General features: G+C 35.7%; 1 protein-coding gene across 14 annotated transcripts in view; it reads right to left on the reverse strand.

Moving 5' to 3' along the window:
• Nucleotides 1-24,181, reverse strand: part of BCAS3 (BCAS3 microtubule associated cell migration factor) — a 370,223-nt gene that overhangs the window by 332,898 nt on the left and 13,144 nt on the right. For all 14 annotated transcript variants that reach the window (XM_055719601.1, XM_055719623.1, XM_055719580.1 and 11 more), the window contains exons 6-7: nucleotides 19,027-19,108; nucleotides 9,831-9,903 (exon numbers count right to left, since the gene is read on the reverse strand). In XM_055719601.1, the coding sequence (XP_055575576.1) occupies nucleotides 9,831-9,903; nucleotides 19,027-19,108 (155 nt within the window). The remainder of the gene's footprint in view (nucleotides 1-9,830; nucleotides 9,904-19,026; nucleotides 19,109-24,181) is intronic.

The following is a 24,181-nucleotide window of genomic DNA, read 5'->3' on the forward strand; positions in this document are numbered from 1 at the left end:
TTTAAAAAACAAAGTTAGTGAACAACCATCGAAAAATGCAGTAAGGGGTCTTCTTAGGTGATATTCTGAATATATCATGTAGTCAGAACTTAAAAGAAAGAGGGGATTAAGCAAGATCTTTTTTGAAGAACATGCCTTACAGCTTATCATAAAGGAGTCTTCTAAACCTTTATTTTGAATTACTGATGAAAATGTACTGCATTATGCATTTTAAATTATCTGTAGATTTAAGAGTTTAAAGCTACCAAAATATATTCATTCTGCTTCAAAAAAACAGATCAGAACTAAAGGAAAGAAAAAAATTATATCTGAATTTTTTTAATGGATTCCACTTACGGTGTTTTGTCTTTTTCTGTATTTCAGAGATTTAACAGAATCTAATCCATACATGAATGCCTGAGCTCAGCAAACTCCCTTGGTATTTCCTCTGTATATTAAATATTATTGAAGGAAGGAAAGAAAAGAAAAAGGGCAAAGAGGACTCCAGAGAGACCACTGTGCAACAGAAAACAGCATTTAGTAACAGATGCAAAGTTCAAATACCGCCAAGTTGTAGTGAATCACTCAAGTGGCAGCAATTGTGTAACAATAGAGATACAAGGGCTGTACCTTAATGCAGTTTGCAATTAGCTGCTCAAGCTACGCACATGAAGTGACAGCCGTCGTATAGGAAAAAACATATTAAATAGCATCTTCTTGGAATTGATTGAGAACTGAATATCTGATGGTGTTAGTATCCTCAGAAAAAAGAGAACAACTTAAATATTCCTGAGATTTCTAACTATTTTTCAACATACTTTAAATCCCTCTTACAGTATATAACATAGAAATAACCCTAACACATATAAGAAAAGAAAATATAATCCTCAAGTGTTCTCTGGGTCTGTCACATTGATTTATAACAGTTATTTCTAAGACAGACAAAAACACACAGATGCAAACAATTACTCTATTTTTGTAGGCAACAAGTGAGGTGGGTGGTAACTGAGAAATTTTGAAAAATCCTGTCACAATATTCCGTTTTTTCTTAAGTAACCCTCATCACACAACAAACGCTCGCCACATCAGAGACTTTCCAGGGCCTGAAGGGCCACTTTGATTCCAGACCGCTGCAGGCATTAGTGGGGACGTAATTAGGGTAAAAAGTTCAACCACAGTTCCATGTCTAGAGTGCTGCCAGAAATAAATTTCCTCTCATTCACTGGTTTCTACTGTACCCTCCCTGAGAAACATATTGAAAACACATTTATCTTTGTAGAGTTTGTTCCTCTTCTAATTAAGTTTATAGCGTTTACAGTATTTAATAATTTAAAGTGGAATTTAAAGTGGCCCTGGAACCAGCAGCTTTGCCTGTAATGGCGCTGTGCATTATCTTTTCCCTGTAGTGCTTCTTTTGACAAGTTACTCAAGGAAGGTATGTGCTACAGCTGGTTTCGTCTGGCTATGCATTTAGCAAACGGCTACTTCCTTCCCTCCATCTCCTCCCCGTATCATTACACGCACGGGGGGTTGGAACAGCAGTAAAATGAAACTATGCCTCGGCTCGGAAATCTGCTCTCCCAAACATCCACACTATCCCAAGGATCGCTTAGAAAAGGTTTATCTTTTTACAGCTTAATAAATCAAAGCTTTAGAAGGTCAAAACTACCCATGGTTCTCACCAACTGGTCAAAGTTTGACCCCTAATACTCATTTTCTTCCTTCCAATTCTGATCCAAGATTAACAGTTTATTACAGTTCAAAGGTTATTTCTTACTATAGTTCACTCAGACAAGTATCTGGTATATCAGAAGAACAACAGCTCTTTCCTACCCTCGGTATTTACAAGTAGAAACACTACTTTATTCCATTAAAGCCATGTCTCCTAAAATTTTAATCTGTGAGAACACATACAGAAATACCAGTAAACATTACTTCAACATTGCAAAAATAATTGAAGGACATGAATATAATTTTAGAAATAAGTTACAAGAAAAAATTCTAGGATTCAAAGAGCTCTTTTTAAGATGAAGAACACTAATATCTTTAGCACCTAACACAACAATCAAATCCAACATGGCTAAAAGGAATTGAAACTACTTTATTCAGGGGTTGCATCTCTCAGAATCTTAAAAGCTACCACACAACCTGTTAAGATTAAACTGATTTCTCCTGCAATAACCAGAGAGAATAATGTTTGTCATCTGCTAGAACGGAAGGATATCTTTGTAAGGCAGTTGACTGGATGGCACACTTTGCAGTTAATGATGTTTTACAGTTTTGCAACAGTACAAGAGCCTTTGGGACAGAATCCTTCAAAGATAACAGAAACGTGTGAGCTTTACCCAACTTAAAATATTCTACTATACTTTTTAGAACAAAACCAATTAAGTTTCCTTTCTAGAAATTTAAACTTATATGTCCACAACGTCTTCAAAAAATAAGGCTAGGGATTAAAACTATGACTGAATTTTGTGTAGTCCTCAATAAAAGACCACAAATATTTAATGAACTTCATGAAACCTATTTCATGATGTCAAATACAATGGAAAATCATAACCATCTGTCCAACCCATTTTTATGTGTGATATGAAAAAAACACGCCGTATTTAATTTTAAGTGGATACACCCTTTATACACTCAACTGCATATTCAGTCTCTGGCTTAGCCAGGTGAGTCCATGGCATAACCACTGCATTTGCAACGGCATTCCAGTAAAAATATTTCAGGGAGAGTTACTCTGAGCAGCGTGAGAACTGTGAACAAGAACTTCATTCGTCATTGCTAATTTCCTTCTCTTGGGTGATCCTTCCAGAAGGCTTTGCTATTTGCCTCTGACAAATCATTTCACAGCTAGCTAATTTTAAATATTAACAGCCACATACGCTTAGAACTGGGCACTGGATTCTAGCATTAACTAACTACTTTGCCAGATAAGGAACTGGGTCTTGTGATTTTCCAATACTGATGTGAGAAAATATAATGCTTTAATTGCATTGCTTCTATTCTTACTTGTGTAAAGCTGCTTTCTACCTAAACCTTAACATTCCTACAAACACATTCCCGAGTTAAACTTGTGTTAAAGTTAGTAGGTTTTAATCTACAGTAGCGATGTTAATAAAGCATGCTTCCTGAAAGTCTGCTGCCATGTAAAATGATCAGCAGGGGGAAAAAAATGCTGGCTAGCCAAAGATACACATTTTGTTTGCTCCAACCACTCCTCCTTCTTTAACTTGCCCTTATTTCCTTTCTCCTCCTATGATTAAAAAAGATGACCTCTTGCTTCTTATGCCCTTAAATGACCTCCATCCAATTCTTCAAGTCATCCAAAATTTTCCATCACTTGACATCATTAAATTCACATGTCTTTCTAAAAATACATGCTAGAAACCTAACACATGCCACAGGCTGGCTGCATAGGTTACTGACTGAGGTCCTTTACTCTCCATAATGTAGAAGGTTGGAAAGTCTACTAGCCTCAAGCTCTTACTTTTTAATCTTCTGTAACTGATCTTTCAATTAGCTATACCTTGTATAGTTATCTGATTATCATACATGCCTACATAAGAATTTCATACATTCCTAAGCTTTTATGCATCTATATTTGGCTATTTGGACAAAACGTGTACCAAAGTGTCAAATACTTTTTTTAAGGCTGGCTTAGAGATCTGGGTTGCATTTCAAAAAGATATTCAAGATTTTACCCCACCCCACCCCCATCTCCTCCTGAATGATTCACTAACAAAAGATGAAATACTGCTATCCAGAAACATGGTTGCTGGAACAAATCACTTACAGAATTTCTACCTTCTTTGTTTTGCTCTGTTAAAAGAGGGATGGGCAACAGAATAGAGCATTATAGCAAGCGAGTGAGACAACAGTTCACCAGCTTTAGCAGCAAAGCTAACCTAGGAAATTCCATCCTCTGTGCTCATTCCCACCTTTATGCTACAATCAACTACGTTGTCAGTTGCACCTTGCAATTTTGCATGCAATTGTTTGTAAGCCAGGTGACTGAAATAATCCATAGCATTAAAAAACAAAATTGGAGCATTGTTTTTTACTTTGATTATTCCTCTCATCTCCTTTTCTGTATGGTTCTACAACCAACCGAAGTGATGCAGCCCAGGGATGCAGAAAGCAGAAGCGCAGAGGCAGCGGCACAAGCACAGGTGAGTAGGAATTTTAAGCTCTCTTTGCTGCTTGTCAGTGAATCACAGAGCTATAGTCTAAAGCCTAACCTGCTGTAAAACCACAGCTCTACTGATATAATTCATTACCAAGGCTGGTATGCATTTCACTACAAGGATTTTGTCCCCTATGTACAATAAACTGCTTAGCTAATAAGGAAAACAAAAAGAAAAACAAAAGAAAAAATTTAGAGTAGCAACAAAGTTTGGTAACTCATAATTAAGCACAATGGGGTAAACACTTGAGTCATCAGAACACTTGGCATTTGAGGCAAGGTAGATACTGGGGTTTAAAGAATTTAAAACATTCTGTACTCAGGAGAGGTGGTTTCACATGTAGGATGCTGCAGTTATTCATCTCTGTCTTCCCTGCTCCCCTCTCCTTTTCTCTGCACCTACATATGTGCCTTTGGGGTTTTTTTTCCTACTGGCATGGTCAGCTCTATTTTGTTAGCTTTCTTGTAACCTATATCATCTACTGAAAGGCAAATCTGGAATCACTCTCTAAACCATGTCTTCTTTCTTAATAATCTAAAATAAACCAAAATTATACTGGTCAATTTCCCCTCAAACTTCTCAATTAGCTAATATGAAGCATTTACTTAAATTAAAGGTATCAGTACATTTAAATTCAAGGAGAACAAAAAGCATGTATTTTGGTGTATTTGAAGGTGTTCTACAGATCCAGTAGGTTCCAAACTATGGTTTCAACAACCCATACGTGGAAAACAGGAAGATATTTCCATTTCATGCAATTGGTCTCACCCAATTATCTTTAAACTGAGTAGCTCCAAACATCACATATTCACTAGGTCTGCCATGAAGTTTTGCGGCCACCACTACTTTTTGTTGTTGTTGTTTTGCCAGGGGTGGCGGTGGTGGTGGAATTCTCTCAATTTACAGATTGATGTTTCACCACCTAAAAAATTCATTAACTTGTACCAAAACCCAACAGTTCATTTTGTGTGTGTATAAAGATTTATTTATCTTATCACCATGAACAAAGTAAGCATGCCTCTACAAATCTCCACAAAATTTGCAAATGTTCCTTTTTGGTTTTCCTTTAATTTGCAAATCTTGTAATCTAAGACTGAAGTTGACTGAACCAACATCTAAACTAGTACAGTAGTGTCAGCCAAAAAACACAATCTGTTTCCCATTTAAGTGTCAAGACTGCATCCTTCTTCGGGGGTTCTAAAACTATTGTTTTGAAAAGATTATATAGTGAATCATGGAATGGTTTGGGTTGGAAGGGGTCCTTTAAAGATCGCCTAGTCCAACCCCCATGCTACACATTTCAGTTGTTTTACTAGATGGAAAATTTGACTTTTAAAATACAAAAATGTGTGTACCAAAACCTAGTCAGAAACTCAGATACAAGGGAAAAGTTGAGAAAACACAGATTTAATCTCCCCTGGTAAAATACTCATTGAGGGGAATACAAGGATTAAGATTGGTGCTGTATAGCTCTCTACAGAATTTTTACATAAAGCACATGCCAGGTATTAGTTTCAAAGTGCCAAGTTTGAAGTTTTAGAAGCAATAAAATTTTTTTAAGGCAGGTTCCACAAAGCGTTTAAAATCTAAAATTAAGAAATATTAAACTTAACCTTAAGATCTTAATACTGATATTCAAAGGTACGTATGTTTTATCAGTTATATATTATTTCAACGACTATGGTATTAGGTTACATTACAAAAGAGATGCAACCCCCACACCAAATTACCCAGAAGTTGATTTCTAAGTAAATACATTGTTAAATCTGTGGGAGACATACCAAAAATTAATAAGATATTTTTAGACCTGTCAAAAATCTGTCATTCAGTAAAATATTAGGGGATCTTCATGGTAAACTATTGTATTACTAAGTTACCAAAGAGACCTTTCACTGTGCAAATAACAACAAAAATATTTTCAGGAATGAAACATAAATCTAAATATTCATTTTAGGCGAACATTATTTTGCATAAATTATTTTCATAACTATCTTTGTTCCATAATGAAGGAAAGAAGTCCTAGCATCTTATCACACACAAAATTACTCATTAAATTCTTGCTATTAAAGTACATGGCACATTAGACAGACAGCTAAAAATACTGAAATTATTCAATATAAATGATACTTCTGAAGTTATTAATTCATGACTACTTGAAAATTCTTTGGATTCCAGATTGATAAATGTTCTACATTAAAAAGAATACCTTTTTATCATATTTCCCTCATTATAGTGTATTTACTTTACAGCTAAAGGAAAAGAGAAGAATTTCCTGATGGTAACCACTAATGCAGACTAGTGGTCAGAACCAGGAAATCCCAGCTCCTAACTTGAATGTGTCAATATCTCATTCAAACAGACCTGAAAGATAAAATATGATTAAATGACAGTGCAGTGGATCTAGATAAAAACTATATTTTATCAGATCTGTATTCCTTCAATGGTTCAGCATCTTTAACACTTAAAACTTGCTCATGACATTTTGATATCTGCTTAATTCAAATTTCTCAAAAAAATTTATGCATTTGAACACACATACAGGACCACAAAATCATGAAGCATATCAACATATTTGTAAGTAGAATCACTCACCTATCGTATAGTTCTAACATATATGTTTAAAAATCTATATATGTATGTATTACAATATATATTACATATAAGTAATAGTTCTAACATGTTTTCTTATGATCAAGAATAGCATGCGATAATTTACAGCAACTCCTAAACTGTAATGAAGAGTCAATAACCTACTGAGGTTTTATCACAGGTCAGGTGCAAAATACATTTATTCTTCACCTTCCATCCAAAAAAATTAACAACTTCAAAGTACTTTCTAGAAGAGCTGCTGAAAATAGATTCTATATAAATGATTGCCAGGGAAAAGAATTTAGAGTACTGCCTCCAGACACAGCAGGGTCCAGAAATATTCCTCAACAGTAAGTCATGGTGTCAGCCACCAAATCTTCCAAAATGTTAACCATACCCCTTATTTATTAATAAACAGAAAACAAAAAATCCCACCTTATTTGGAAATGTCAAAATTACTGGGGATGTTCCAAAAAAAGAGTAATAATTGTCACAAATTTGAGCAGAGCAACCATAAATCAGAAATTCTGAAGAATTGCTAAGGAAAATGCAAATGATCATCAAGGCTGAAGAGATCAAACTTCTTTTGCCCCAGAATCATTCTCCTTGGTAATGATTCTGACAGATTTTTAGACAATCACCTGGGTAAAATCTGAATCGGAGAAACCCAGAGGACTGTTGGAAGTAGCAGAAGCACTTCAGGTCACGCATTTCTCCTCTAAAAAAGTGACAACCTGGTGTCCCAGTGAGGATGGGTACAAGAGCAGGGAGGCTGTAGTGATGGAATTGTTTCCTTGTGAGATGACGTCTTGCAAAGGTAAGGACACTAGTGCTGTTGTCAGAACCATGTCCAATCTCTACCAGTTTAAATGAAAGAAAGACAATGTAGTTTAATGTATCAGCATAACAGACTGTGTGTTGGAAGACTGGATTTCACTCCTGGGTTTGTTTTGAACTAGTTGCTTTTCAGAAAATCATTCAGTCTTTTAGGCCCTCTGTTTACCTTTCTGTTCAATGGGAAATATTTTAGTGTCAGTGCTACCTCATTTCACCAATTATTTCTCCTGCCATTTCAGTAGGCAGAATAGGCTCCCTATTACCTGCCCTTTCGTTGTAGCATGCTGACAGCTGCAGTATTTCATGCCATAGCCAACAATCTCCAGAGTAGGTGAGGAGATGACTGTAGTGAAAATATCAAGCACTTTAGAATAAACGCTCTAGAATAAACGTAGTATTTTCTTCAGATATGATTAAACAAGGTGTTTCATCTGTCCACAACCATTAAGATATACAGGAAACAATGTTAAGCAAAAAAATTCAAATTAAAAACAGAACTATAATTGTGATTCAGGTTCAGAGGCCATTTGTAACACAGCTATTTTAGTGTTCTACACAGGTTCTTTTTTATGCATAACAGTCATTATAGAAATGTAATCAAATGATCTATGAATGTAACTGAAGAAAAAACAAGTGTGACACTTGAGCCAATTTAAAAGGAGTGTGACTCCAGTTGAGGGCAAACTATCAAAGAACTCTTAACCAGAAAGCTACTGACAAAATAGGTAATTTGTAAGAACTCTTTCAAAAATAAATTGCAATGAACAGTAAAGGTAGAAAGAAAGTGTTTCAGAATTTTCTGTTAAGGTTTACCACCATGAGCAAACTGGTGCTTTATTAAAAGGGTAAGCGAGAGCTTGTGGCACAGTCCCTTTTTTTAATGATGTGCTAGTCAGTCTTCTGGTCACGGGAAAGCCCGATTTAAAATCTTCTATTTGTAGCTATTTAACTACTGATAAGTAGTAACACAAACCTATCCATTCATTCTGAAAACGTATGAGCTTTTTTTGTAAAATAGCAGAAACTAGCAGTAATCTTTGAATTAATTTTCATTAACTGAGGAATACAATAACAAACTGAAAATAATAATCTTTATAGTTTGTTCATTTCTCAGATACCTCAACTTCTAAAGCAAGGGTATGAAGGAAAGTTTTTTTCCATCCAACATATCCTTTACATAAATAAATACACTGTTTAGATTAAGACAGAAACTCCTGCAAGAGCACTAATTGCATCTCTGGTTACATGCACTCTTATTTAGAAAAAGTTATTCATGAGGTTACATACACTTACAGAGCTGGGGAAAAAGGAGAAAAGTCACCACAAATAGTTTTGCAAGTTGTAAAAAAATCAATAGAAACACATTTCAGTTCTCTGCCCTATATGTTTTTTCTTTTCAACATTTAAGTCAGCTAACATTAATATTCTAGTTTAACACAGTAACAATACATACAGAGAAATTTACAGACTTGATAGTCTGCCTCCACACCCAGAGTAATTAAATACTTAATTGAAAAAGGTGCAGCACAGGATTAGGCTTACTACTGTAAGAAGATTTACATCAACTGTTTACGCTTTGATTCGCTTGTGTAGAGGATTACCCTCGAAAAGCAAATATTTTCCTGTAGATATAGCTGTAAATCATTTGCATTGTCTGAATTAACATATCAAACGCACATAAAATATCTTAAGGTCCTCTTTTATAAGATGAGTGATAGAACAATACTGTCCACAGAGGACAAGTGTGTTAAGCTATTTTTCCAACTCAAAGAATTAGGTTTAACATGTATTTTGTTAATAAACAGTGAGCGGCTGTAACAATGAAATTGCTTGGTGCTTGCAATTCATTTGGTATATGACTGCTGGTTGAAAGCATCTTTAATTACTTTTTAAGACACAGTGACTGCTTTAGACACTTCTCAGTAATAAATCTGTCCAGAATTAATATCTGAAAAGGCTAATCATAAAATCATGATCACACTGAGAGCAAAATAAATGTAAAATACCTCTTCATCTATTTTATATCAAGAGTCTCTATTTTTTATTCCTTTTAAAAAAGCTTAAGTCATAGGCAAATGTGTGCTGACACACTGAAAAAAAACCCAAACTTGAAGAGCACTTCACAGCGTCATCCCATGAGCAAAATGGGAATAGAGCTTTAAAAATGTCATCTACTGGGGGTTTTTAGATTATATTACATTTTATACATAAGACTTTATTCACAAAAAACATTCTTACCCAGAAGATCCGATGCTTTTGCACACACCAAGAAGAGGCCGCTTCTCAGAAAAATTATCACATTTCTGAGCACCTAATAAGAGGGAAAACAAGAAAAAGCAATTCACTATCTACAATTTGTGTTACTTTTCAAAATACAGGTGTGTATGCTGTGGGGGCTCAACATATTGGAAGGATATTGGATACATAATACAACTCTTAGCCTGTACAAGATTAGTGATAAAAATGAAAATAACAGGCAGAGTCATGAACACCAGAAGAACTGTTTTTGAAAGAGATGTCAATGAGTAACAAAACAAGTAGCAAAATCTGGTCAGGATTTTGGAGTTATTTTCTATTAATTTCAGTTGGGGTTAAGGATTCAGTAACTGTAACAACTAACGCTTGCTGATTTTTCATTGTTTTATAAAAGCTGTCTGTAATAAGGCTGTCATCAGCTCTGCATGGGTTTCATACATTGGTTTCCAATTTCTACTACTGAGGTATAAATGGAGTATAACAGCCTCAGCTGTAAGAGCGCAGCTTAAGAGCAGCCACTCTTTAGCACGTGACAAGGGGGGCTGCCGGTGTTTTCCCAAAGCACGGCCATGCTTACAGCCCATGCCCTGCACCTAAGAAAATACAAGATGAAATTAGTCTTTAGTAAGTTTTGCCACCATGCGATTTAAGTCTCTAAGAAAGCAATCTCCAGCAACTTCCAGCAAGACTCAGGGTATGCCTACTGTTCACTCAAAGTGAAAACACTTTTAAGTGTTTTTAATCTACTTTTAAGATTAGCTTCACCAACAACCAGCATAGCGCCAGCAGTAGTTTGGCATGGGCTTGTCCTCTGCTCCAGTTCAGCCGCTGAGATAGTTCTGCCTGCCCAGGGGTCCATGTGTGCCGCCACCGCTGGCACCAGAGCTAGGCAATTAAAACCAGTCCTTCGTCTTGCCAAAGTGCAGTCACACCTTCACTCCAGAACCATGAAATTGTTAAATACACCACACTTTTTAAAATGGGATTTTAAAGGTTTTTAAAACTTCACCTTATTGCTATGTAAACAGAAATAAAACGAAAATTGAGTCAAAAATCTCTCTTCTACTTTGTGAACATTCTACTGAATTTCAGCGTATGCTTCTACCCAATTTAAATAACAGAAAAACCACTACCACCACCACTACTAAATTTCCTCTGTTTTCTTTCAACCTTTGCCTTTTTAATTATCTATCTATAGTTATGCGTGTGTGTGGTGAATAATGGAATTTTATTTTTTTTCTCCAGTGTACACCAAACCCTTTGATCTATAAAGAATATTAGTGATATAGTCTGTTCAAAATTTAATTCACAAATACTGGTGTGCTGCACTAAATCAATTATTCAGAAAGGCACAACAATTAACAATATAAATTTTCACATAACAGACTCTGTTAATTATTAATAACTCAGGTACCTGCAATTAATTTGTAACAAAAACTGTTCAGTACTCTCATCCGTACAAGGATAAGTCTTCCCTCCTACACATTTGGGTATTTATAACATCAAATGGGTCACGTCAATAATTTCACCATCAACAATAGCTTTACAAGTAGCTCCAAATGTATTTTCCTTTTATTCCTATTATTCCAAGGTCTTTTATGAGTCATACCTGTACCGTATGTACTGACCTGTAAATTGATAAATGAAACCTATAGTCTGAACCTGGCAACCAATTTGTTTTCTTTAGTACAAGTAACAGATGAACTCCATTTGTTTCTGTTCACTTAGCTAGTCTCTCAGCATTAACGGTGAAATGCTGACTACTAGGAGTTCCGACATTGATTTAAGCAGAGCCAGGATTTTACCTTAAGTATTTAACTGTATTTTCTTTTTTTTTTTTTCCCCACGAGGATATATCAGGACATGAATTCATATGTTTCTTTATGGTCTAGTTCTAAGTTTAACAACAAGGAAGAGGGCACAAGAAGAAGAAAGGTGGTGAGGAGTAAAGGGTAACAACAGCACAATATCAAAAGGAATACCAGTTTTTAATACCCACAGTACAGATTTGCGAAATTTATACAATAGGTGCTTAAACTTCTGATTTCAGTCTGTAATGATTGAGGCCTTCATTTAAAAAAAATAATAATATCCATTTGCTACTTCAAATATATACTTTCAGAATGTAAATATTAATATTGTAGAACAAGATCATTATTTTGAGGACTCTGCAGGGTATTAAATCAGGTTAATAGCGGTCCCATTCATGAGATTGCAAAAAGCGACATGTGCTGTTCTCTGCAATGCTTAATGGAGTCAGCAACCCTCTCTAGTTCTGCCCTGGGATTTAATCCTCCAAGTTATGGCAGATTAATTTTATTTGTAAAATTGTGTTTATTTGCATGTGCGATATACTGACGTTGTACACACCTGCTCCACACACAGTGTTTAACAAAATGCAGCAGGATGATTGAAATGAAAAACAGCTAGCTAAATCCCTCAGATACAAAGAGTATTGAAATCCTGTTGCAAAGTCTTTTTCTTAAACTCCTTCTATTCTAAATCCTTTTAATTCTGTCATATAACACTACAGCATTTATAAAAAGCTGAAAATCCTGACAAATCACACAATTAAAGTAATGAAAACTGCCCTTCCTGCCAACAAGGCACCACCTTATCTACAGCTCCATTTAGCTAAATGATATATGTTATTTTAAAAAAATCTAAACCCAGTTAGTACACTTAAAACTGAAAAAAAAATATCTGTGGCTAAATGAAATTTCATACAAATCAACATTTAGAACTTTATGAAGTCAAAAGGTTATCCACACATAAGCTCAAAGCAGCTTATGTACTGTACTGACGAAACTGTGAATAGGTATCTCCTGGGCCTAGTAAGGCCTCTCAATAATGCCAATAATAATAGTAACAACAACAGCAGCAGCAGCACACCCTTTTGAAGAATAAAAATGAAAACCCAGTGATTTCCATAGGAACTCAAAAGCTACTCAAAACTATGAAAAGGACCCTCATTTCCCTTCAGTAAGAAATGCACCATATAAACGTCAGCTTCTGACCTATTTAGCAATGGCATATATGCACGATGGAGTATATTTTTCCAGTATGTAATTCCACTGATCAAGTTCCATCACAGCCATTTAATAACGCAGTGTACCTCCTGTTCAACTAGACCCCTCTTATTTCTATCTGTTACTTGAAAATTGTGTTGCATTTGTGGTCCTGCCCCACATCAGCACAGCAGCCAACCAGTTATCTGGAAATGCATTAGGCATATACTACATATTGTTATCCCTCCCTATCTTGCTGCTTCTTTCCAGTGGAAAAAAAGAAAATAATAATTTTTCTTAACATTTCTTAATTAGTAGCATTTTGTTCTGCTTTGTTATTGAACACAAATGCAAAAAAGCACATGCTACTTGAAACAGAAGTGAAAAAGCTCAAGTAAGTGCTAAAAATAGTGTGTGAATTCTTTGCTCAGCTTCAGGGTAGCATCTATAAATGCTCCATTTCCTGCACAGATAAGCTGCAACTGCTTTACTCAATATTGTGCCTGATCAATGGCACTGCCACTGCTGTCCTCATCCCAGAACTTCAGGTGCTCCTTTAGATTAATGTTATAGACCATGAACATCACATTATTCTATCTCCCTTCACTCCCAGCATCACCCAGACATTTCAAGTTTCGAAGTCCCTCTCCAGTACCTGCATCATACCAAAAGTTAGTACACTAGAACACCCTTCAACACCAGCTGATTTCCGTATCTATTGCCTCCTTAGCCCACTCCACCCTCCCATTTCTGAGATCAGACAGCAATGTTGCAAGAAGCAACGGTGGCTGCAGAACATTATCTTGGCAGTTCTGTCAGACAGAGCTATGCATCTTTATAGAAAGTTGTATTTCCTGCACAGCACCATAGTTTTATTTTCTGATAATTACACAGGTTCTATATGAAGAAAAAAAAAAAAAAAAAAAGATGACCTTGAAACATCTGCTAGAGATTAATGATTCTGGAGTCACACATTAATTGAAGACAGATAGAAGTATTTTGATTGAATCTTCTTCAAAAGACCTCTTAAGATATCAGTGAAGATGGTGAAAGCTTAAGGTGTATTGGTCTAAAGCACTGACGTGATGTGGCTAGAATTGAAATGATGGCATACAGGTCAGTCCACACAGCTTCAAAGAAATTAGTATTTTGAAATGTCATGCTCCAAAATTCTTTCCTGTAATATCTATAAAAGGCTTACTTGTTATGCTTGAGAATTCTGTTCTGTAATTTCTATAATCCATACACATTAACGTTCATTATACCAGAACAACCCACATAACAGTTACAAAACACCAAAACTTAAATGCACACCTGCAGGACCAACTCACACCAACCCAAATCTACCAACTGCTACTGCTTGTTCAGCTTGTAGGGCTAGCTCCCCTACCATACATGCTATGCAATTATTTTTGGCCTTCAGGGACTTAAAACCACTAAGCCACCCAAGTGGTTGAAAACATACAAAACTCACATCTGCCTTCCCTTAGAAAGCAACCTAAATATTAGAGTTCTCTTCAGTATACCTGCACATAAAGCTGACTCAGCTTTGAGGTTCAAATTTATTTTACCAACATCAAAGATGTAAGCAGTAGAGATAAATCTGCTGCAAAATTTAAGCTTTCAACAGTTTTAGATTTTCAAATGCAAAACTACTCTGTGTTCCAATTAATTTTACCTTTTCATGTTAATTCTAGTTCTCAACCCTTCATCTTTAACATTCCTTTGGTTCATAGCTGTTTTAAACATAGTACCTCCAATGTATTTCCTTTCTTATTTGCTTTTTTTTTTTCCTTTCCTTACCAGTAAATTTGACTAAGCAGTCAAATTAATTGAAAGACACAGGACTATTATATCATCTTTTCTGCAAGCAGCATAATCTAGAAAATGGCAATAAATTAATTCAGTTCACTGGATGAATTTATTTTCATAATGCTGGGACATGGAAATAGGTTTTACAGACAATGACTGATCTAAACCTCAACACACAAGTCTGTCATCGTGTACCCTTTACTACCACATACAACGCTATTCCTGCAGCTTCTCCTAGTTTGATTGACTTTTAAACTATGCAAGCCCACCTTAATAAACAGGATAGCACAAGGCAGAAAGCAGGTATGTAGCCAAGGTTTTGTAAAATGACTTGGGATAAGTAATGAAACACGGGAGACTAGCACGAACTCACTTCAGAAAGCAGCAATATTCTGATTTTGTAGGAAAAAGAAAAGCAAACCTATATTACATTCTTCCAATGTAAATGTATTATTTCTTAGCACTTATTTCAGAATATGCAATAGACCTCAAAATGAAGTTCAAAAGACAAAAAAAAAAAAAAAAAAAAAAGGAATTCTCAGTCTTTCTTATTTGTGACTTAATAGGTCAAAGAACATACAGAAAACCTAAGCAAGTAATATTTTTAATGTCTCTGTAAGTATCACAGAAATGCTAATCCAAAGAGAAAAAAGCAAAAGACAAATGTAGGAATATCCAAGACAGAATACTTAACAATATACAGGACTCAAACTTGGTATCTTTTCAATTCTACATGTACACATCCACGTAGTCTGTTACCTCAGAAAAATAAGAAAGCATCATGTAGAGGAAGTGGTGAAAAATTAGAAAACATGTTGAAGAAAAAATATGAATAATTAGGTCAATGTGGCTAAATAGAGCCATTAGGTATTTTGTGAGAGGAAGCCCAATAACAGAGTAACTTGAGTACCAGGGAGAGCATCACAAATCATAAAATGGAGAGAGATAATACACCCTGAGTTTTGCTTGGTTCTCACACTGTTATTCACTACAATGATGTTACCAACCGTTGACTCTTCACAGAGGAAAGTAGCTAAAATTAACTGACAGGGTTCCAGCTTTTTTTGTATCTACCACTTAATATTTCCTCCCTTCTAATAATCACAAAGTTGCTTCAATTTGTCTTCAGACACATCTTCGTGTGCTTGTTTTGTCTGAAGAGACAGAAAAATCCAGAGCCCAGCAAACGGGGCCCCTGTATACATACAAGTAAGTACTCAAATCAAAGCATACATATTTGAAAGTGAAGAAGAGCCAGGCAAGTTAAAAAGCTGTGCCAACCAGATGGCTCAGCAGATAATGCAGTGTGTAGCACGCAAAGTGCCAGGACTTTGTATTTTTATTCCTAAGACTGACAGCATCCAGACAGAGATGTTCTCATACCCTGTATGTTAGCTACGCAACTTTACCTCCTCTCTTAAGCCTGAAACTTGGTCACAGTGTAAAACTTCAGCCTCCAAAAAGACCATTTATACTGCAAGCTCTAGAAAATAATCAAAGCTGCATCTACTGTCAAAAGCAACAGTAGATATTCTCTGTGCACAGAGAAGAGTTAATGTCTACGTTTTTCAGCGTTACTGACAGAAATCTCTCAATTCTTTACAGACATCTTATACGGGCTGCAGACCAACCATGCCACGGACACAGAGACATCAAAGCACTGTAGCACTGGGCCAGGTCAGATCTTGCCTGGTTTGTCAGCTCAGACAAAACCCTGCATGAATGCTGCAGTATAGCTGCCAGGTCAGAACAGTTCCAGGAGCCATTTAACTGCTCCAGCATGGCACAGAGCCTGAACTAATAAACCTCACCAGATCTGAGCTGGCAGCGTGCAAGGCCAGCTCCAGATACTGCACCATGTTCCTGCTACTAGGACCACTTACAACCTGCTAAATCAGATTTGGGGAGGCCTCCTTTGCAGTAAGCCTGCATGAAATAAACCTGTATGAAATAACTTTTGAAACAATGCTTTATTATGCTATGAAGCGCATGATGCAGCAGAGGATCTAACATCAAAGGACTAGAGCATTTCAACAAAATAGTTGACAAACTATTAAGTTCTGCTACTGTAAAGTCACCAAGTTAAAACCATGAGCTTTCCTTTCACACCTGGGAATGAGCTTCTTATCACAAACTGAGATCTGTTTCTAGGAACGTGCCAAATCCATCCACCAAGAGAGTCCTATTTTCAATAATTCCCTTTTTACAGCTTCACACAGTAAAATAGTGTTTGAGCCTACTGATGGTAATCAGCTTCTCCTTTACAAATTCCTTTTATTTTGTTCAGAATCATTAAAGCTCATGTGTTAGTTATCTAAGGCCTCTTATTACAGCTTTACTTTTATCTGATTCCAGATACTGGTCAATGATACATTCATGTACTTTTAATCAAAGATTTATTTAAACCAAGCCATGTAAAAAGAGAACAAAACATGTTTTTAAAAGGTTTGGCTTAATTTAATAGGAGCTAATTTGAATAGTTTTCTAATGCAACAACTATCATTGTCAGATGCTAAATATATGCAATTTAAGAGACAGAAAGTAACTGCTTGAAGGACTTCATAAGCAGTGTAACTTACTAGATTGAAAAAGCAGAAAGCACTATTTTACTATCAGAAAAGCAGAACTTACAGGTTTTTCTTTCTCCTTTTTTTCCTTTGAAAGCAGAATGGGCATAGACATCCATTACTTAATGACACGCATAACAGCAAAAAAACATAGCTCATCAGGAATTATTCAGTGTTTCCATAAACAGTACAAAAGGCACATGCTTGTGAAGTGTTTTGCTTTAAGTTACTTTAACCTATAATAGAATTACAGAACCACATGTACACTACTTTGTATATTTCTCTACTCAGGAAATCACTGAGACAATATAAAATATGTCCATTAAACCTTTAACTTTCTTAATTTACTTTCTTTGAAACACTCAAAATTATTATAATTTACTATTTTTTTAATAATTTAAACAATTAGATTTTAGGCTACATTTTTGCGAGTTCACTAATTAATTCATAATATACCACTAAAATTTGTAATCCAGCATAATCCAAAGAAGCCTTGATCATCCTCTAAGTACACTCCTTTCATCCATGAAGCAAAAAATGGCAACCAATTTAAACTAGAATACTCAGCAGCTGTAGAGAATAGCTTGGCCAGTTGAACTTACAGGAAGTGTAGATAAGCAAAACGTTGCTGAAACCAAAAATGAGCCAAGACACCAACAGATCTTAGGCCTTTAAGAAGTCTACAATTAGATTTTGTGTTTAGATTGAACAGTGTACTTTTTTAAAGGGATCTGCTTGTTTATGCATAGTTGCTTTAATTCTGCAGCAAGCTTTACCAGGGGGTTAACTCAGAATTTCTGAAACAATCCCAGTAAACAAACTAAGCAGCTTGTCTTAGAACTTGATAAAACAGTATTAAAGCAGTAACAAAGAGGAGGTGCCTATCGGCACTCAAGGGATGATGATAAAAGTTCGACCACTAAAAAGGTCAAAGTGTTTGCATAAGGTTTACATAAAATAAGCAGAAGGGGAACAAATGAGAAGCTAGCGCCACCCCAAAAAACAGATTTCATTGTCTTGTTAATTTTACTGGAGTGCAAAAGCAGCCTTTTTTAAAAGTCTCATTAAAAGCTGCAATTACTAAACTTAATGCATGCACTAGTAAAATATTTAGATCATTTCACAACTCAGAAAATATTTTCTTCAAAAATTAAATATTTAAATAATCAGAAAAGGACACTTTCTCTTTGTACAAAGTATATTACTTAGATCAACTACTTCCTGCATTATCTTACTTACATTGTTTCAGTTTCAGCTCCTAGATGGGTATTAAAAAAAACCAAACAAAACATACCATCCTTCTTAAAGGATACATACTTCCTTAAGTATAAGAGTTTAGAAGGGCATCACATTGTTAATAGACTTTACAATGCACCATAACAGGAGTTTTTAACAAATGTTGATAATTTTTACATCTACTGCTATCAATCACCAACTTGGTATAAAAAACCAATTTCAATATTATTTTATAGAAATAAAATATTGAAAATCAGTGTTTCCAAATGGAATCTTTAACATCTCTGGACTGATCTCTAGCACAAATATTCCTAGAAATCCTCTGAACTACAAAAGAAGCAGCATCCAAGCTAAAATCTGAAGATAAAACTGCAGAAAGTGCTGGATTACAGAGCAGGAAGATAAAAATGACGTAAATAATACTTGTAGAAAGCCATTATGAAGGTGACCACTTAAAAGTAATAGAAAAATCTATGTATCAGGTTGTAGCAGTGATTTGGACAAAGATGTGCAAAAAAAAAAAGTTATGCTTAATTACAAACCATATATACTTACTGATTTGTGGAGCTGGTAAAATCCGCGCAGCTCGCACTGGACCATGGCGGACAGAAAAGAGTTCCTGAGCTTCACCACTGATCTGCAAAACATGCATCTTATTAACATACAATGTAAAAAAAAAAAAAAAGTATAAAAATATATAGATTTAGTAGGTAAGAAAGTTGGTAGAAAGACATTGTACAAAACGTAGGTAAGAAAGTAAGTTGGTAAGACATTGCCTTTCTAAGCAACCATCCACAATTCCTCTAAATGAGAATATATCTTGGAGGTCTTGAATAACACAAATTATAGCAATAAATATGGCCTGCCTCTAAAAACATACGCCTTGGACCACATGAATGAGATACTAGCAATACCTACTATTAATGATTACATGTGTTTTAGAAGAAACAAGACTTGAAGTTGACTGCTGATTAAAATTCACAAAAATTCAAGGAATCCAAACCATAAGCATTTATTCTACATAGTGCATGCTTCTAAGAAAAATGCTAAGCAGCCAGTTATCAAGAATAGCAAACACTGGTGGTAAAAGATCAGAGGATTTGATATATTGGTACATTCCATATTCTTCAGGTGTTAAAACTCTGTTTAAAAACAGGGTGTCAAACTAATTAAGTTTGGCACTAATGGCAATCTTGACAAAATTAAATCAGAAGTAGTTAAGAAGACTTTCCAGACTTCCTGTAAATTGTCAGTCAGAATGCATTTTCATAACTGCCTGGTAATGGATCTGATATGGAATGTCAAACTTCAGGAAAATGGCAAACATTACAAAGCTCGTTTCCAAATAACCAACAACTTAACAGACGTAATGAGACTACGAACGTAGCCAACGTGGTGTCATAGAGTTTTGCCAAACAAGCAGTTTACAATACCAGAAGAGAACACAAATTTGAAACAAGGTACTTATGAATCAATAAACTATAAATACAAGTTAACTTTTTGAAATGTCATTTTATGGTTGTTCCCACTTGTTTCTGCACTTCAGCTCACACGTTCAAAAAGTTAAAATACTACTACTGTTTGACTAACAAATCATAAGTATAGTTCTTCAAACTCTTAGCTCACTTCCGGTCTCAACCCCAAGCCTCATTATTTATTATCATTCCTTTAGATAATGGGGGCAAAATGAAACTTACCCCATTGAAGCACAAGTCTTTCATAAACATACTTTGAAAACACTGTTCAGTACAGAGGTAGCCCATCATTCCATACATGGTAAGTAAACACAGAATGTAGAGAACTACTGCTTTTCCATATTATGCCTGGAATAACATTCAAGCTACACAAATGTGGGGAAGTAACACTCCTAGCCATTTTAGATTTGCAGGCAGCTAGCAGTTCCACATTGGTATGAATCAACACTACTATTAACGATGTGATCAGAATTATTCCTGATGGACACAACAATTTCAAAACTGTAATCAATATAAGTATTAATCCCTCAGTCTACCCTGCTCTTATTTTATTAGGCAGATGTTCCAATCATAGCGGATTCTCCTCCTCCAGCTAGCAGCATCATCTGAACAACACTGTAGTACTCCAGCTTTTGCAAAACAAGTTTAATCCTCCCTCAGGGATAGCTAGAGGCCTCTGCTCTGAAGAGCTTGCTGATCAGATTCCATACAAGACAAAAGAACGATGATCAGAGATCAACTCAGTAAAGATTTGCTGATTGTTTCTAACTGAGCATGAGTTTGGAGTGCAGCATGAAAAAAAAAAAGCACATAGATAAAAACATCTGGAAAAGTCTGGAAAAAAGTAGAGCAGTGCTAAGCAGATAATGAGAAAATATAAAGAAAGAGAGAGAAAAAAATAAAGAGATGAAAAAAGATTAAGACAGCAGCACATTTTCTATCCATCAGAACACACCAGTTCTATGAAAAGGGAAAGGAGAAAATGGAGAAGAAAAATAGAAAGCTTTGGAATTATTATTATTGGCAATTAAAGATTTTTTCCCCCAAATCATGAAAATGCTGTTTCACATGTGCATGCACATCAACGGCTATGAATGAAAACAAGAGGGAAAAGAACTAGCATAACAAAAGTATGGAAGAAGTGATTCACATAAAATAATCCAACCCCATTCAGTCACCTCCTTCTACTTTTTTAACTATGCCAGCACATCAGCTCTAACTCCAGTCTACTTCAAATAAAGTTATAGTCCCAAAAGTAAGATACACCAAGAAGGCCAAACCTTCTTAACTCGGTTTCTGCTCTTAAATAGACTGAACTCCAGAGAGCGTGTTTATTTAGCCTGTGATGCCAAGACCTGTAGAACCTGAGGTTGAGACTTTCAAAGAAAAGCCTAAAAATGTACAAATGTAAATGAAATTTGTACTTCAGCACCTAGCATGTAAATCCCAGCCCAGCTCTTTTCATGCATATAATGCTTTTACTTTTTAATAATTGATATTTATTATTTGAAAGATAACTATTTTATCCTTTTATACTGGGGAGACATTACAGAAAGAAAGGTTAGATGGACTAACCAAAGCCACAGGATCTGACAGTATCGAAGACAAGATCATAGGTAGTTAGCTTCTGTTCTGAGACCACTGTAATATTTAATACTGTTGTGTAACAGTTCCTCTCCTCTTAGTCTGTGTAGAATATTTTTTCCCCCATGAAAGGGGAAACTTTGTAAAACTAAGAAAAAACGCAAATAAATGTTCACATAACTTCAGCCATCTGTGCAGCTCACGTACTTAGTTGCCGACTCCTGGGACCCAAAAAGGAGCATACCCCCACTGCAGATTTTGTAATGAAAATACAAGATGCCACCCAACCACTGGCATCTCATTTACAAAGAAAAAACCAAATTCAGTGAAAGGCATAAAAAACATTTACAAGAAATCTGGACATGACACTACAATATGGATCAGATTAAAACACTAATACTTAACCTACTATAGCTCCATAAAATAATAATAAAAAAAATCCTTTAAGAAAAGTGTTGTGTGTCCTTAACTTCTATAGAAACAGGAGATCATACAAGGCATTGGACCTTGTTGAATGCCATGAATTATTAAAAGCTTGGTTGTTCCTCTGGTTTGCCTGGACTTGAAAAATACATTAGGGCTTTAGAGTTCAAGATTTTCTTTGACTTATAATTAACTTTTTTTAAACACTACCACCAGTGGAAGCTTCTGCTATTTGCAGTCTTATAAAATTCTGAATTAACTGTGGTTAATGCTAATGCCCTTCATTTATCTATATCAAACATAAAACTTTATTACCATTGCTGAGGGCACATGTATCAATTTAAACTGAAAGCACCATCTTCAGAGTAGAGAGATGATACAGTCTATCTTCCTGCCAGTGCAAGCCTTATCTCACTCCTGAGACAGCCCATCTTTTCTCCAAATGGGAAACTTACTCCACTAGGAACTGAAGTGGGACAAGGAACTACATTTAACAGAAGCCCAGCCCCATTGCTAAATGGCTAACAACTTTGTCACTGCCAGTTTGGGTGAGATGTGGGCTGGCAAGTCTGAGTAAAAGGCTCCACATCCCATTACCAGTCCCTTGAGCTACACAGTCTCATAAGCATAGACAAAATATAAATAGACTTCATGAATTGAAAACAGAGCTCTAAATTCTTCAAAAAGCACCTGTGAAGAAACTAGGCTGTGGCTGCCATTTTGGATTTGATCCAGCTAAGTAGCAAGTCCCTGTGGCAGCTTTCAAAGCTCTTAAAAGTTTTTCTTTCCCATTCCAAAAGCCAAGAATATTTTCAAACAGGTTTTAAGAATTGGATATTAAGCTATAAAAGCAGCTTCAGGTACTCATTCTGTGAAAGAGTGAATCCAAAATGATGGCTCCAAGCTGGTCTGATGGAGCAGTTCAGCTTTCCCAGTGCCTGGTACCAAACCACAAGCCCCAGACCTACATGGAAGGCTGCAAGCAAAGAACACGCCAATTCAAAACCCGGCCCCCAGTGAAGTCTTCCTCGCTCTCTTCCAATAATGACAGATATGTCCACTTAGACATCTTGAGCTACTGCTTAAAATGTGACAGACCAGAACTCTGGAGCACTGCTTAATTTTTGATGACAGAGCTTTATTGTTTGGAGCATACCAGTTTGCACCCATTAAAAAAAAACAGAACAAAAGAAGTTTTGTTCACACTAAGAATAACTAATAGTTTCCAACCATAGAAAATGGTTTTCACATGGGGGGGGGGGGGGGGGGGTGGGAAGTCAAACATACACCAAACTGAAACAAAACTGAGTTTGAAATTCAATGTTTAAACTACTGTGCAACTATATAAAAGGCAACTGCTTGTATATTATGAACTGTCACATCACACAGGGAAGATACCGGGAAGTTTGGGGTTTTGTTAATATTCCATGTTTTAAATAAGATATAGATGATATTACAAGATGTTAAAACATGACAATAAGGAATTGACGGATACCACCACAAAATATGGTTTGATATAAACTTACTGGGTTAAAGATTACTACTAGTCTTCTCACTACTGACAGAGTAAGGAAGGACTGTAAGTAAAAGGACAAATTTTATCATTTTAGTTTAAAAATTTGAACAGTCTGCTTTTTCATTGAAAACAAATCTCTGTAATTATCTACAGATTATAAGAATTTAGATGCTCAAAGAATGTTACAGATGTCTACTCTAGTGACTGAATTAAGTATGAAATTGCACCTACCATTTAAAATTATGACAACGCTAATTGAATTTTAAAAATAATAAAAGCTTAGGAATGGCTTTGTTTAGTTTCCTCAACGTTCTCACTTTGTCATACATTTTGAGGAGTTTTAGCATGATCAGGCCATAGGCTCCCTATGAAATTCTAAGTTGGGGGACAGTTCTGCATTGATTTTTATAATTTCATTTCTACACAAAGACCACAGACAATATTGGAAGCAGGTAGAATACAGATACTAACACCCTTGATGAGTTTTCATTTTAGCTTCAACCCCAGCCAGGATGAGCTACATGAAATACTGTTTGCACTCTTCTGATACATCTCACCGCAGCCTTTTCAGAGGTTGCTGCACATGGGTTTTTCTCCCAGCTGGTGTAGAGAATGGTATCAGTTGGAAAAAAACACCTTCCAACAGTGCTGCAGTCACTTAATGAGCATAAAACCAAAAAATTTCTTACACATTGCTAGCATCTTCAGTGAA

Source organism: Falco cherrug, chromosome 1 (genome assembly GCF_023634085.1).
Source record: "Falco cherrug isolate bFalChe1 chromosome 1, bFalChe1.pri, whole genome shotgun sequence".
Lineage (NCBI taxonomy): Eukaryota > Metazoa > Chordata > Aves > Falconiformes > Falconidae > Falco > Falco cherrug.